At 53.5% G+C, this 14917-nt stretch overlaps 1 protein-coding gene across 1 annotated transcript; it reads right to left on the reverse strand.

Annotated features, from left to right (window-relative positions):
- Positions 1-493: 493 nt before the first annotated feature.
- On the reverse strand, positions 494-6942 carry GPR162 (G protein-coupled receptor 162). The gene is made up of 5 exons (XM_086759984.1): positions 6780-6942; positions 3322-5116; positions 2308-2497; positions 1547-1698; positions 494-1380 (listed from the first exon to the last, which is right to left on the reverse strand). The coding sequence occupies exons 2-5, from the start codon at positions 4159-4161 to the stop codon at positions 853-855; spliced, it is 1710 nt and encodes a 569-aa protein (XP_086616110.1). The 5' UTR covers positions 4162-5116; positions 6780-6942; the 3' UTR covers positions 494-852.
- Between the last annotated feature and the right edge of the window lie 7975 nt (positions 6943-14917).

Here is a 14917-nt window from a genome sequence, read left to right on the forward strand (position 1 = left end):
TCCCCTCAACCTCCTCTTCTCTAGACTGAAGTTTGGGCCATCATGTTTCAGGCAAAGTTCGCGCTGTAATCAACAGTTTGCAGGAGTTAAACGAGATGTTATGGGTCAGGGTCTTTTTGGAGAGAATTTAGTTGTTTTTAAGCCTGGAGCTGCATCAAAGCAATGCCTTTTCCTGAGCAATACTAGAAAGAACAGAGGCTGCTCCTGCTTAGCTGTAGACAGCCTAAGTCTCCCCTGAAATGGACAGGAAAGCTTTTCACCTGGTCTCCCATGATGACTCCTCGACACGGGCTTTGTTCCCTTCCCTGGGCTGCTAAGCATCTGCTGCCTTCCAGATGCACTGACAAGGGACGGAGCGGGAGGAAAGGAGGCTCGCACTTTCCACATTTCCCTTGCAGAAGCCTGTGAAGCTTCATTAAACATTGGGCCAGTCATTTTGTTTCTATGGAAACAAAATTATTACTAATATATTATTTTAAAAACAGACACACGATTGACACTCCAAATATAGAATTTTAATACCATTCTGCGTCTGCCTTGTCTCTTAGGGCAGAGCGGATGCGAGGGTGGATTTCACAAAGGGAGGGGACTGGCGAGGGTGCCAAGTGGCGGTGGCAGCGGTGGGTGTGTTTGTAACCTGAGAGCAGGCACAGGCCGTCCCTCTGTCCGTTGCACTCCCTTCTGCGGGTCTGTCCCACTTCTTTTTCCCCCACCCGCGTGGGGATGCCTTATTTCCTGCCTGCTGGCGAGAAAGATGAGAATGCAAATTAGTGACTGGGTCCCGGGACAAAGGGAACACTTGAAGTTTTATTTAAAAATCGTGATGGCACTGAATGTTTTTGATGCTGTCTTTCATAGTTTGGGATCCTGGAAGGTCTGTGCCCCGCAGGCCTCAAGGGTCCTTTCACGCGGCACCTGCTCTCCATCCTGCAGATGCCAGGTTTCGTTGCCAGCCAAGGAGCAGCGCCGTGGCCGGTCGGCGTTCTCCTCCTCTCTGCTGCCGAGGGAGAGGCGGCGATCGCGGCGTGATGCGAGCGGGAGACGGGAATGCCGTGGGCTGCAGGCAGGGGTAGGTTGTGGTGTCTCGTCGATGAATGTGGTGATCTCATCTCGGAAGAAGCAGGCGCTGGAGCTGGAGGCCCGGGGCATCAGCCCCCCCTCCAAAAACTGCCGCAGGGTCGTCAGCTCATCTTCTGGGGGCCGCCGGCGGTGCTGATAGTCGTGCAGCTGAGGAGGCAAGAAACCAGGGCCTCCAGGCTTGCGGGGGGTGGGAATGCGGATGTCGTCAGATGAAGACCACTTGTGTAGGAAGGAGGGAGCAGAGCGGTGGGCGGAGAAGATGTTAGTCTCATCGTGTGACATTCTCCGGGAGATAGGGACCTGGAAAACAGAGAAGGAGGCAGGTGATGGAAGACTTGGAGAGAGAGAACAGGAGGGGAATAGCTGAGGCTTTCTCAGAGAAGAGAGTCAAGAGGACACAAAGGCGTGGGAGACTGACAGAGAAGGAAGTGTGTTGTGGGGCTGCCCTTGCTAGCTCTCAGCTCACCTGCAGGTACTGCACCTTGTCCTGGGGCAACAACATGTGGTGCATGGGTAGCAGCTTGATGTCCCGGGAGTCCCGCTTCACAGCTGCAGCACCGTTTGCATCAAATCTCACTTTGCAGATCCTGCCATCGCCATAATCATCACAAACACCATCTGTTGGCAAAGAGGAGAACGGCAGTCAACACTTTTCAGCCAGAAGAGGAGCGTTATCAGGGCACCTGGACGCCATCCCAACGCTTGTCTGAATTCTGCCGCCCTACTTGCAGCCCCTGGGGCTCACCTCTGAACAAGGACCTCATCTTTCTGCTGGCAGCAGAAAGACGAGCACTGGCAGCAGCACTAAAGCACCCAGAGACTGCCCTGTTTCTTCTGTCTCACTTCTGAATCGCACGCTGTCAGAACTTGGACCTTTGGATCAGCAAGTTGGGCTGAGGCCTGGCGTGTCACTTCTGTTGTGGTTTGGCAGCTGTATGCGTCATCTCTACTCTTGCATCTACGGTGAAGGATGTTGCATTAATTTTTCCTGGATGCTAGCGAGTCCTAAGGCAGCAAGTCCATGGCAGAGCCTTCTCCAGAAGAAATCTGCTCACAGTTGCTGACTCCAAACTATAACATGAATCCCAGCCAGCCACCTACAACACCACTCCTAGTGCTGTCAGGTCCTTTTCCCAAGGCAGATCCCTCCTCCCTTCCTACAGAGAAAGTAGTCTGTAGGCAGAGGGTTAGTGAGGAAAGGTGATGGTGGGGTGGTGAGGAGCTTACCATCATCTCCATCTTCCTCAGACATGATAGCCACACACTGCTCCCACACAGTGCGGAGATCTGCTCGGTAGCGCTCGCAAGACCAGATGAAGGAGGGGAGCAGCAGGGTCTGCACCATGGAACACCAGAGCACAGCCAGAACCATCCAGGTGGGAGCCGTATCATAGCGCAGGCTAAAAAAGCTCACGACCTTCGAGGTAAGAGAGAGAAACAACACTGAGAAGACAGAAGTGAGGATCAAGGGAGAAAGATAACGGGAGTAAATTCTGTAGTAGAACATAATTTGTCTCTACAGGATTCGTCAAGTAATTAGCCCATGCTCCTTTGAAAAATTGTTCCTAGGGTGTTGCCCTCGGTTTGCTGGACCATATTCCAAGCTGTCATATCTCTAACATGAGACCTGGTGTTAGCATCCATTCTTCTCTGTGCTCATTAAGAGCTGGAGCTAAATAGGTGCTAACAAAGGACACAGCCACAGGGAAAAAAAAAGAGCTGTGACTAAGCCTCTGTTCTCTTAATGTTTCCCTTTGAGAGCTTCCTCAGCTCTCCAGTTTTGCAGAGAATCAACCAGCCAGCCAAAACCTGAATGCTGACTATGACCATACAAGCAGAAGGAAAAAGAAAACTGTCTGCAACAGCTTTTAAAGCCGGTGTGTCAGTTCTCCAGAAGCAAACTGGAGAAACGGAAATCTCACTGTTTTTTTCAGAGGTGGATCCTCCTGTAAGTTTGCAGCATAATTCCTTCTCCTCTTAGCCACTTAAAACTTTCACAGTGGTTTTAGCTGTGTGGTGTGTATTCCCCAGGTTTAACGTTGTCTTAAGAAAATGCTGCTGCAAAAGGATGAGAGAATTACTGTAACCTTTTTAAAACCAGCCCTCGGAATTACAGAGATTCAGATGCAGCAACCCTGTGGCTGGTGGACAGAAGACAGAGTTTCTTCTCTAAAACTTGAGAGAAATGGAAATCTAGTTTAACTGCAGACTCTGAAGGGAAAGGGAGAACTGGCTGCTTACCAAGATAGGCACCCCAGTGAGTGTGTCGTACAGGAAGACAATCGCACTGATGAGGTTGGTCATCTGCAAGGAGGTCTTGGCTGACTCGGAGCCGTCCAGTGAAGACCTCCTTTTGCCTCGTACATCCTCCACTACAATGGCTGGCACGTTGAAAGTGGTGTGTGCTGATGAAGAGCAGGATGACGCTTCCTCTGCCCTCTGATGGCGGCACCGCCGGCGTCTTCTGTGTGCCCACAGGGTCTGGTAGAAAGTGATACCCACGCACACCAAGCCCATGACGATTCCTCCGAGTAGCAGGAGGCTAAAGCAGACACCAAAGCCCAGCCCTATCTTGCTGACAATGAACTGGCAGCCACGGGCATAGTAGCGCTCGCCGTTGTTGTGCCAGCCAATGGAGGGCAAGGTGGAGAGGATGAATGACACCATCCAGATACCCATGACTGCATGCAGAGCCTGCTTCTTGGCATTGCTCAGCCGATAGTTGACTGGCCACCTCACCATCCACATCCGATGGTAGGAAAGGGAGGCCACGGTGAAGCAGGTGGCCAGTGCCAGGGTGTAGTATGTGGAGACAAAGACCTTGCAGATGCTTTCGTTCCAGTCATAGTCGGAGGACTCACGCCGCAACTGCACCACGGCATAGGTGGTGAGGGGTACTGCTGCCATAAGGATGTGGGTCCCAGCAAGGAAGCACAGCAGCAGCTCCAGGGGCTTGTGTTTCTGTTGCTTGGCCGTGATGCTGAGGATGATCCATGAGTTGGCCAACAGGGCTAACATCCCACATGCCAGCCACCACAGTGAATTGTTGTGCAAGGTGGACTCTGATTCAGAGTCCCCCATGCTGCCACCCCTGCTAGGCTGCACCCTGTTCCCGTCGCTGGAATTTTGTAAGAGGGAGAATGGGACTCCGCAGTGGGGGAGCCACGTCCCTCCTCATCTGCTGCTGTTGTGATGCGAGGTGTATGCAGGCTGGAGAGGTTCCTCAAGGCATTGCCACCAGGTGCTAGGCGGGACAGCTGTCAACTCCGTCTCACTTTCAGTCCTCCCTTTCCCTTCTGTTTGCTTATATTTCTTTCCCTTGTTCTAACTTTTTAACCTGTTTTTTCCCTTGTTCTCTTTCTTTTGCTTTCTTCCACCCTCTTTCTCTCTCTTTCTCATGAACGCTTGCCAGTGCTTCTTCCCTCACTCGCTTGGGCTCACTTTTTTTTTTCCACCCCATCTATTTCATCCCCCTCCTCCACTCTTCCCCCAAAGAAAAAGCTCTCCTTACTTCATGTACCCACCAGCCACCTTCTGTCTCAGGAACCAGCTTCTGCTGGGACTGGTGAAGGCCGCATGCAAAGAGGGACTGCTGGGGACTCCAAACAGTTTGGTAGTAGCAAGTGCCTGCTGCCCAGCGTCCTAGTGAATAAGGAACTAGCCAAGGGTTTCAGAGATGACAGGAGGCAGGACAAAGGTCCCACGGAAACAGCGAAGGTGGTGCACGCACTGTGTGTAATCTCCCTTTCACCAAACACCACGCTTGTGGCCAGTTAAAGGTTCCGAGGTTCCTGCCAAGGCTGTCAGAGAGCCATGAGCAGAGAATGAAGGGTGAGGAACAAGATTCAGAGGGTTCCCTATCCAAGACCTCACGGCACCCTCACTACATTGTCCTTTTTGCTGTCCTCCACGGCTCAGCCTGCTCTTTCAAGCTTCCCTACACAGCACAGGGCAGAGCTGGCAAACAATAAGGAGATGGCGGGGAGGGGAAGATCCTTTTCAAAGATTCCCTTGGAGATTCAGGGCACGAGATTCACTGTAGAAGAGAGAAAAGAGAAAAAGTAATTTAAGATCATTCTATCTCCCCAGATCTCTCTCTCTTCTTGCCCACACAAACACCTTGGCACGAATTAGGCTGTGCAGAGCGCTCCCTGTGTCTTTCAGGGAACAGAAAAGCCAGATTTGCACCGGTCCCTGCATACCTCAGACCGGACTCTGGCCCCCAGCAACTCCTTGAAGTGCTGCTGAGACACTCTGTGCGCGCTGCCCTTCCAGTCAGAGGCTCCCCACCCAACGTGTTCCTAACGCCATTTCTGTAACGGAAGGCCTGATTCACACCACTCCCTGCCATTCGGGTCCTGCTCTTCCCATGCACCCGCTCTGACACCCCTCGCTCCTGCCATACAGCTTCCACAGCTCCGCCAGTCTTTGGACCTCAGCTTTTCTCCGCCAGTGCTCTGGATTTTAATGTACCACTCCCGTCCCGTCCCACACCACTCCGGCGACACCTTGCCAATCCTGCAGTCTTGAAGTGCCTTTCGGCCGCACGCCTTGCCTGCCTAGCACGTTCCTGCTAGAGCAGCTCTGGTCTCCAAACACCCCAGCGTTACAAGCCCAGCAAACAAGACTGCTAACCTGGTGCTGAGACTCCTCACCTTTCCCAGTGACCCCTGGTCATACCAGCTCAGACCCCCTCTCCTGTCTTCATCTACAGGGTACGCCCAAGCAGTGTATTCCGGGAAGGTATAGGCCTGCTCCGCGCCTGGACCGGAGCAGATGTAAACGTAACCTTTCCGTGGACGGATCAGTGCCCCCACCAGTCCAAGACAGTGGCTCAGTTCCCACCCCTCCCTTTCCTTCTGCTGCTCCGTATTTTCTCACTCTCTCTGTAACCACCTGAGGCTTTTTCTCCTTTCCTCCCTGCTTCGAGCACTTTGTCATAACTGGATTGGCGATGTCCCCCCCGCTCCCCCCCGTTCTGCCCCACTTCATCTTTCCCCCCCCCTTCCAGTGCCACCACTCTTGCAGTTAGGCCTGTGTCCTCTGGAGACAGTTAGGGAGCCAGCCAGCCCTGATAATCCCAGGGGAACGCATTTCCTTGCAGCATCTCCTTCTGCCGCCCTTCCCACCCGGCTGGTTCTGGTGGCCCGCGCCGTTTCCTCCATGAGGCGGGAACCCTCCCTCCTCTGCTGGCTTTGGGTCCCCAATTCTGCTCCGAGCCGCTCTCGGAGACGGGAGAGCCCGGGAGCTGGTGCAGGATGGCCGGGTCGGGGAAACCCGGCCTCATCCCACCGGCGGGGCTGGTGACTCAGGGGAAGGCAGGGGCGGGGGGTCCGAGGGGAGGATGACCCAGAAAAGCGGAGGAAGACTGGGGCAGGGGATGCGGCCGGCCGGGCCGGGGTGCGGTGCTGCCCCCGCCGCCCCCTCCCTTTGCCCCGCGCCCGGCAGCGCGGCCGCGGCCCCCCGGCGGCGACCGGAGGGGCGGCGGGGGTCCGGGCCGAGCCTCGCCGAGCGGCGGCGGAGCGGCCGGGGCTGGGCGGGGGCCGCGGAGCCCGCGGGGCGCCCCGGGGCGCGGCCGTGCCCGGTGGCGGCGCCGCCCTGCGCGCGGCGGAGCGGAGCGGGGGCCGGCGGCGGCGGCGGCGGCGGCGGCGGGGGCCGATCGCGGCGGCGGCGGCGGGGGCCGGAGGGACCCATCTTACCTCTCGCCGGAGCAAGCGCTGCCATGGCGACGGGCGCCCCGCGCGGCCGTGCGCGCCTCCGCCCGGCTGTGCCGGCCCCCGGCCCCCGGCCGCCGCAGCGGACGCCGCAGGCAGCCGCCCCGGCCCCGCGCTCCGGCCATCCGCCAGGCGGGGCGACGGCGAGGGGCGAGGGGCGGGGAGCGCCGGCGGGAGACGGCGGCGGGAGCGCCGCACGGCCGAGCAGCCAAGGGGGCGGGCCGGACGGACGGCCGCGGGAGCCGCCGCCCCGGCCCCAGCCCCAGCCCCGGCCCCTCCCGTAGCGGCGGTCCCGGCGGGCACGGGGTGGCGGGGCAGCCCGCCCGGTGCCGGGGGAGGCGCGGCTCCCGGAGCCGGTCCTGGCCGGGGCCCGGCCACAAGGGGCTGCTGCTGGTGCTGCCGGGCCGCGGCCGGCTGCCCGCCCCGCAGTGCACCCCTCCTGCCCCCAGCAACACGAGTGGCAGGAGGAGAAGGTGCCGCGCTCCCGTCCCTAAAAACGAGGTTTATGAAGAGGCACCCCAAGAGACGTCGGGAGGATGGATGCCGGCGTGAGGGGAAAGGCGAAGAGCTAGCACTGACAAGAGGGGCCCGCGACCGAATGGTGCCCAGGACGCCTGCTGCCCAGCCTGAGCCCCGGCAGCGGAGCTGAGTGGGTTTGCTCCGCTGCTGTGGTGGCCTCTTCCATCACCAGCCAGCAGCTCGGCCCCACAAGCGGGGAAAGGGGAAGGGAAGGAAGGAGATAGGGCGGGAGTGATGCTCAGAGGAATGGGTTGGTCATGCCAGAAGGGTAGAGCTCACCCGCCCAGCTGCGTCACCTTGGTGAGGGCAATCCTGGCTTCACAAGACAATGGACATCTCGATTCCCTCAGTTACTGTCTTGCTACTGAAGTGAAGGCACCAACACCTTCCTTGTCCTTCCTTTTAGGAGCTGACGTCTCTCAAAATCTCCTTTCCTCCATTAGCCCTGGGGTGGGATGGGGTGGGAGTCCATGTTTCTGGACAGTTAGGCTGCAGCTGCATTAGCACCTCAGTTTGGATCAGGAGAACATGAACAATTTAGGTGAAAGGAACCTGCAGGATGTGCAATGAATGTGCTCTGAGGACTATGAGAATTCAGCTTTGCTTTGGGCTAGGGATAGTCTGAAGTAAGCCCCCAGACACTTACAGCATGCCCGCTAAGTCCTCAGCATCAGCCGTCTTCCTCTACAGATATGCTCCTGTTGCATCACCCTGTTGGCTAAAGCGGACCTGATCCTACGGATCCAGGGTCTGCTCAGCTTTATCACCCCCTCTGATGGGAGATTTCATGCCTCATTCTAAATATTGGCTGAGGTGATCCCCAAGTGCCTTGGATACTACGGAATTTCATCTGAGGTTTATATGGTCAGCAGAAGGAGAGACTCCTGAGTAAGAAAGCAGGGGGTACTGCTGGTCAAGAGGCCCGGGGCAGCAGCAAAGGCAGTTCCAGAGGTATGAACAAGATCACCTCTGGGACATGACCCGTTTGCATTGCACTGGCCGTTGTGGCTGCAGCCTGTTTTAGAGATAGGGAGTCAAACCAGGAACCGCTGGAATAGATCTGGCTTTGCGTCAGGTAGGGGATAAGAGGTATTTTTGAGGAAGGCGCGCGGCAATGCCGCTGCTGTGCTCTGGCTATTCTTTGGCATGCAGGAACTGCCACAGTGGAGCAGCCCCGACATGGTTCATTTCTGTGGCCAGCCCAGCGGCAGCAGGAGCCAGAGACGTGAGAAGGGACAATTATGGCCCCCCTCAGTCATTTCTTTTCAGCTCCTGTCATTTGCGGGAGGTTTATGCCTTGAAGTGAGAAGGTCTGTATCCACAAATGTAAACATTTGTGCAGCTCCAGTTGTGTCATTTGTGTGAATTACTCAATGTGATAACTTCCACATTACCATCCTCTTCTGATTCAGAAGTTGAGTCTCCTTAGTGCGAGTTGTTAGCCTGCCTGTGTGGGTGAATAGATCCTCTTGTCATCTCAGGGAAACGGCAAACCAAGCTTCCGGCACGTTCTGCGCTGCCTGCCTGCTTCAGCTCTGCTCGGGTAGGGACATCCTGCAACCCAGCCTCTCTTCGTGGCTTGGGCTGCACCTGACAGAGACTGGTGAGCAAAGCTGAATGGGGACAGCTCCTCCTATGTCGAGGGGGCTTCTTGTGTTTGCAAATATGGCTGGGTTCTTAGTTTGAATGAAAGCACAAAGCTGAAGACTTACTGTGAAGTGGAATCAACCCTGTGGCAAGGAGAAGAGCATTTACCCTGGAGCTGTCATACTCCCGAGCAGATGCTCGTCCATCCATCCATCTCATCTAAATGGATTTCAGAGACTCTCTTTATTTGCCCAGGATTTCCAGATACCTGGTTTCACTGGGTTTGATAAGAGGTGGGTAGCAACTGTGTATGTGCTGTGTTATTGACAATTCACATGCAAAGGAGCACCAATGCTTGGATCTGGAAATCCTGAAACCCCACACTGTAAGATTCCCTGTGTATCTAGGAAGTTCAGGCTAGAAGTGAGACCCCCTCTGTCCCCCGTCCCCCCACCCCGACTCATCTCCTAGAAGGAGTCACAGAGCTGTCAGTGATTTTTGATTCCTACAGAGCAAAGCTGGACTCTGACCAGTGATCTGCTGTCTAAAAGCTCAGTAGCTCATTAGAAGGCATCCAGGCCCGAAGAAACACCGCTGTTACATTGTCAGGGTAAGAAATGTTTTCTGGGAAGTTCATTGCATAAAGATCAGTTATTTCTGGACAGTGGCTCTGCAGGTCCTAGGAAATGCTCTTCCCAGAGGTGCCCTGGATTCTGAAAGGAACAGAGCTCATTAACCAAGAAACAAACACCAGAAGCATAAAAGCAACAGCATTAACAGAATAGCCAAGTTCGTTTCACTGGGCTTTGATGGTTCGCAGCTTTTACTTGGGATTTTGATAGCGACCGAGGGGGGTTTCACACATGTTTCTCGCAGATCATGGGTGCAATTAAGTCCACCCTCAGAGCCCCAACATGGCTTACACAGCCTCTTGTGAGGCTACACTGGTGCGCTTGCAAGCAGATTTCCTAGCGTACTTTCTGGCTCTCTGAGCAGGGTGTGGTTAATGGCTAACGAGAATCCTGCCAAGCAGACGCGCTGGCATATTCCTTCAGAAAAGACAGTGACTACAATGTAGATTTGTCATATCCAAACCTTAGAGTCTATTTCTAGAACCGTATGGAAAGATTTAGTGAGATTTCTCAGATAATTCATCTGCAAAATGGGCAACTGATAATAGCTCACATCAAGGGACAGATGCGTGAGCTACACAGAAATAGTAAGGCTTGCAATGTAAGAACTGGGATTTGAACTTGTGCATGCTTGTTTACAGCCGAATGTTTTTCCTTATGAAGCTGGGCACCTGCTAAAAGATTTTTTCCCTCTGTAACATACATAAATATTTGTATATGATCTTTTCCTTGAGAAAAGGAAGTAGCAGGGTAGCCTTGTCAAAAATATGGTTGTTATGATGCTGCATGCCATTTGGCAGAGGTGTATATATCGTCCAGCTTCCTCCACCCCGCTACCTGCCCAGTGTAATGATATGTGTTTTCTTCTCTTCTGTATGTTACCGACTCTTTTTTCATCCCTTTTGCCCTTGTGGCCTCACTGGTATCCCAGCGCAGTGAGTTCCAGTCTGTAAAGAATGTAAAAATGTCATTTCAGAATTTAATCATGCCACTTTCCAAAATTACTGAACACTTACTTTTTTGTTCTCATACACAGAAAGGACAATTAAGAGCTCTTGAATCATTAATCTGGGCACCTACGACATCTGGTAGGTGCTGAAAAGGTTTCTCTTCTTTGTATTTGGAACACAGAATTGCAATTTTCATTTTGCCAGCTGTTCCCCTAGCTTGTCTAGGTATATCTGAGCTTTCTCAAGACCAGAACAACCTTTTCTTAGTTCAAAAATAATCTGGGACTTCAGGAGCACTGCTGACATGCTGGATGCAGCTGGCCGATGCCAGGGAAGCTCTCTGGCTCCCCTCCTTGTTCCAGCTGGTGTGGTGGCCCCTCCGGAGCCACGGTCATCGCAAAGCCAGCATCACTGTTATTGCTGTTCATCTCCAGGACCTCACCTCTGCCCAGCCACCTCTGGGTACAGCAGGCGGGCAAGCTCAGAGCAGGGACTTCCCAGTACCAGAGCTTGAAACAGGAACTTTGACACCAGCCAGCTGGTGCTGAAGCGTTGAGGAGCTGGGGTTTCTCCTTTCTTCCCTTCTGATTCCCTGCCAGCGAGGCAGTCTCTGCCACCACCCCTTATTCTGCTATTCTCTAATTCTCCAAATCTGGAAGCATTTTTTAAGGCCTGGCCAAGCTGGCTAGAAAATGAACAGGAGGAGAGCCAAAGACTTTTTCAGGAGGGATGCCGGGGAAGGATGCTGACACACAGGAGGCGAAGGCAGCCTGCCATGGTTTGGAGGTGTTGCTGAGATGTGAGCGCACTAATGAACCTTAGGGTCCTTCCTAGTAAACACGCACTTGGGAATACACTCAGAAAGGAACCAATACAGAGCAGAGCACCTGCAACGATCTCATACTCCGACTCTACCCTCACCTCTGAGAAAGGCAGATGGAAGATACTCTCTCTCTGCAGCTGCATTAGGCTGATGAGCTGCTCAAATGTATGCTGAAAAATGTTCTTTTTTTTCTCCCTCTGAAACAAAAAGAAATTAGAAGAGGTTGAAGTGCATAGATTCCTCCCTTCTAGACCTTGGGAACATGCAAAGAAGCACACAGGGTCATTTGGCTCTGAAGGCTGAGGAACGCAAATGCTTCACTGCAGAGCCCGCGGGGAGCATGAGTCACATGGACTGCCTCGGCAGATCCTGGCTGACAGCATCCACCAAATCACCGCCTCGCATTGCACTCAGAGGGCAGAAATAAACTAGGAAGCAGGAGGGGTTTGGGGAGGTAGGGCTATGGGCTGGAGTTATTTCAGCCCACATGTTTCTGGTTCAGCAGAACTGGACAGGGCAGTAAAGCCTCAGCTGCCTTCAAGTCCCTTCCTCTGCTGGAGCAAGCAGTTCTGTGGGTCCTGACAGGGGACCGTGCATTGGAAGAGGGTCCAAAGGACAGAAGCATATGCTTTTTTTCCTTCTGCAGCCCAGAAACATAGGAACAGTAGTACCAGAAAGGCTAGCATATAAGGGAAACCCAGCAATTCTCAGCTTTTTCTAAATTCTTGCTTTCCTTGATGTTTCCACATCACTGCACCGAGCTCTGGTTGCCACTGTTATTTTGTAAGTGTCGCTGTGTATGTCTTTCTGAGTCCTGCCATCATCTCAGGGCTACTCCGATGAGCTGTCACCACATGATACAATATGTCTGTCATTGTGTTTGCTGCTTTCTAGAGTTGTACATCACTGTGGTTTGCATTGTGCAGAGGCATTATTCCATTGCATAGTGTGGGTACACCCTTGTCACACCTAGCAGAGGGAGAAGTCCTCAATGCCTCTCGAGAAGGAGGACCAGGTTACATACAACACAGCCTGTAAAGCCCTGGGATGCCACAATGAAGGGATCATGCAAAAGTCATCTGATAGGGACACCTGGCTTCTCATCTCTATCTTCAGTGCCACATAGGAGCACTGTTGCCACAGTGTTATCTGCTGCTCAGGCTGTGAAGACCGTGTGTTGTGTCAGAAAGGGAGCGTGCTGTTGTATTACTGCAGCCTCGGCCTGGGCAAGATGTTACTGCGGTCCGCTCCAGCTGGGGATTTTTCAGGTACATCTACATCGACACATGTTTTGTGCAAGCTTCTTCTTATCTGATCTGAACCTCCACCTCCACACTGCCTTGAAGCCCACACTGAAGCTTTTTGGATTACACTCAGATGGAAAGCAAAGCCCATCTAGGACTTACTCTGTAGACGACTTTTCTCTCAATCAAGGCAGTCTGTGCATCTAGGGAACAAAGAAGGTCATCATGTGAAAAGATACAGACAGGAGAGCTGCCAAAAAAAGAGATTTATGAGATCAGAGCCCAGAGTGGTTTGTGCTTGCAGCTGAGTTTCAAGTAGAGTAGGGCAGGGTCACGACTGCTGAGATCAGGAGACCTACTGAGGAAACGTGCAGTGTTGAGGAAGGCTTATTGTTCTTGTTAAATCCATCTAGATGGGAGAACTGGAAGCCATGCATCTGTGCACTTACAGGTGTCCCAGTGGCACCATCAGGTCCACTGTAATGCCAGCCAGGCCACCAGGAAACGGGTGGAGGGACCTTCGGCATAGATGGCAGGGGTGTGAGCCTGACTGCGCTTTGCAGGTCGTTCCCAGCCGTGAATGGGGACACAGGCTTTGGTTGCTTGTGGAGACTCGACACGCCTCTTCCAGCCCTTGGAAGAGAGCAGACTTGGGGTTGCTGAGCTAAGGGTCACGTGTCCACATGGTGCTGCTCCTCACCTCATGAGAAGGCCAGCCTGGCTTGGAGATCACACTGCTGCCTGATAGTGTGAGATCAGGGCTGTGGTGGGGCAGGCGTGCTGCTTCCTGGCTCCAACAGCTGCACGGGCACCTCCATGCTCTCCAAGCCACCGGTGCGGGCATTCTCTGCTACACATGCTTTTCATTCCAGACAGGCCAGGTTTGATGGACCCTGTGCTGGAGGCCAGGTAAGCCTTATTAGTTTAGTCTTTTTTGGTGAGGCTGATCCTCTCACTGAAAAAGTCTGGTTTTAGGTACAGAAGTGGTTGGTTCAGCTGCCAGAGTCTCAGGTGAGCATCTGAACTGCTGGAGATGGCTGCGGTACTGGAGAACCTCATGATGGATGCTCACCCAGCGTGCTGCTTCGTCCCACCCAGGGATCAGGTGGTACAGGATAATCCCTCTGCTCTGGACACCTGTGTGAGTGCAAAGAGGAACAGACTTGGCTACTCCAGCAGTTATTTAAGGAGAAGGTCTGGACTGCAGGAGCAAGGATTGGTTTTGGTTGAGGGGACTATGCTAAGGACTTTGTCTTGATTGTTATATCGACCACCACTGACTCCGTGCTCATTTTCTCCCCTACAGCTCCCAAAATTGACCTCTCTTTAAGCCCTGATGATGCCTTGGATGGGCCTCAACGAGCTCCCAAGTTACGCTGGCAGTTGAGGGACAGGATAGGAGCAGGAGGAGTGACTCTGTGCACTGGGGTATGGACCAAGTCTTTTCCAAAATTAATGTAGCTTTTTGTGCACAAGCACAAGCTATGGGAAGGAAAATTACATTAGCATGATACTTTGTCACTCCTGTTTGTGTGAGGATGATGGTGGAGGAGCAGGCATGACCCTGATGTGGCCCACACCTGCTGCCACAGCTGCCTGGGGCTGTGTCCCCACTCCAGGGGCGGGACAGGGTTGTATGTGGGGTGAAGATTTCCCCCAGCTCACAGGTGTTGTCTCTGCCGTTGTTGCCACCTGTCTTTTCACTGTCAGTAACGGCGTGATGCTGGTGTGACTGTGACAGAGAAACACCTTTCTTCAGCACCGGGCATCCTGCGAGGGGGTCTCCGCCACAGGGAGCCCTTCCCACAGCCCAGTGCCCCCCTCTGCCTCTCCCCAGCAAGCCCAGTGCAAACAAACAAACCTGGACCGCAGCCAGTGACAGATGTAGGACCTCAAGGCTTTTTTGAGCTGTTGCTGGCAGACAGCAGAAAAACTTATGTAAACACAAGGCTTCTGTGTACATATTTTAACCGTATTTTTCTTTCAGGACATTCTGGCATCCCTGCAACAAGCTTTTACTTCCATCCTAAATTTCCGGGACTTTTCACTCCTCTTCTCATCTTGAGCCAACACGAGCCACTTTCGGTGGCTTTCTCAGAAGCATCTCTTCTCTGCACTCTGCAGGCTTTGGCAGTCTGAGGCTGGTTTGTTCTCCTAGGAAATAACTTTGTCACTCCCTTCCCAAGCTTACCTTCTAGATCAACATTCACAACTTCTTCAGGCTCTAATTTCTAGAAGCTATTGGTATTCTGAACTGCCTTCCCAAGAAAATTAGTCCTGAATTATTCCACTGCTCGTAATGTTTTCACTTACGTGTTCATTTGTTGTGGGAGAGGGGAAGATTACAGGCTGAGGGATGGGACTGGGG

This window comes from Chlamydotis macqueenii, chromosome 1 (genome assembly GCF_036417535.1).
Source record: "Chlamydotis macqueenii isolate bChlMac1 chromosome 1, bChlMac1.mat, whole genome shotgun sequence".
Taxonomy (NCBI): Eukaryota; Metazoa; Chordata; class Aves; order Otidiformes; family Otididae; genus Chlamydotis; species Chlamydotis macqueenii.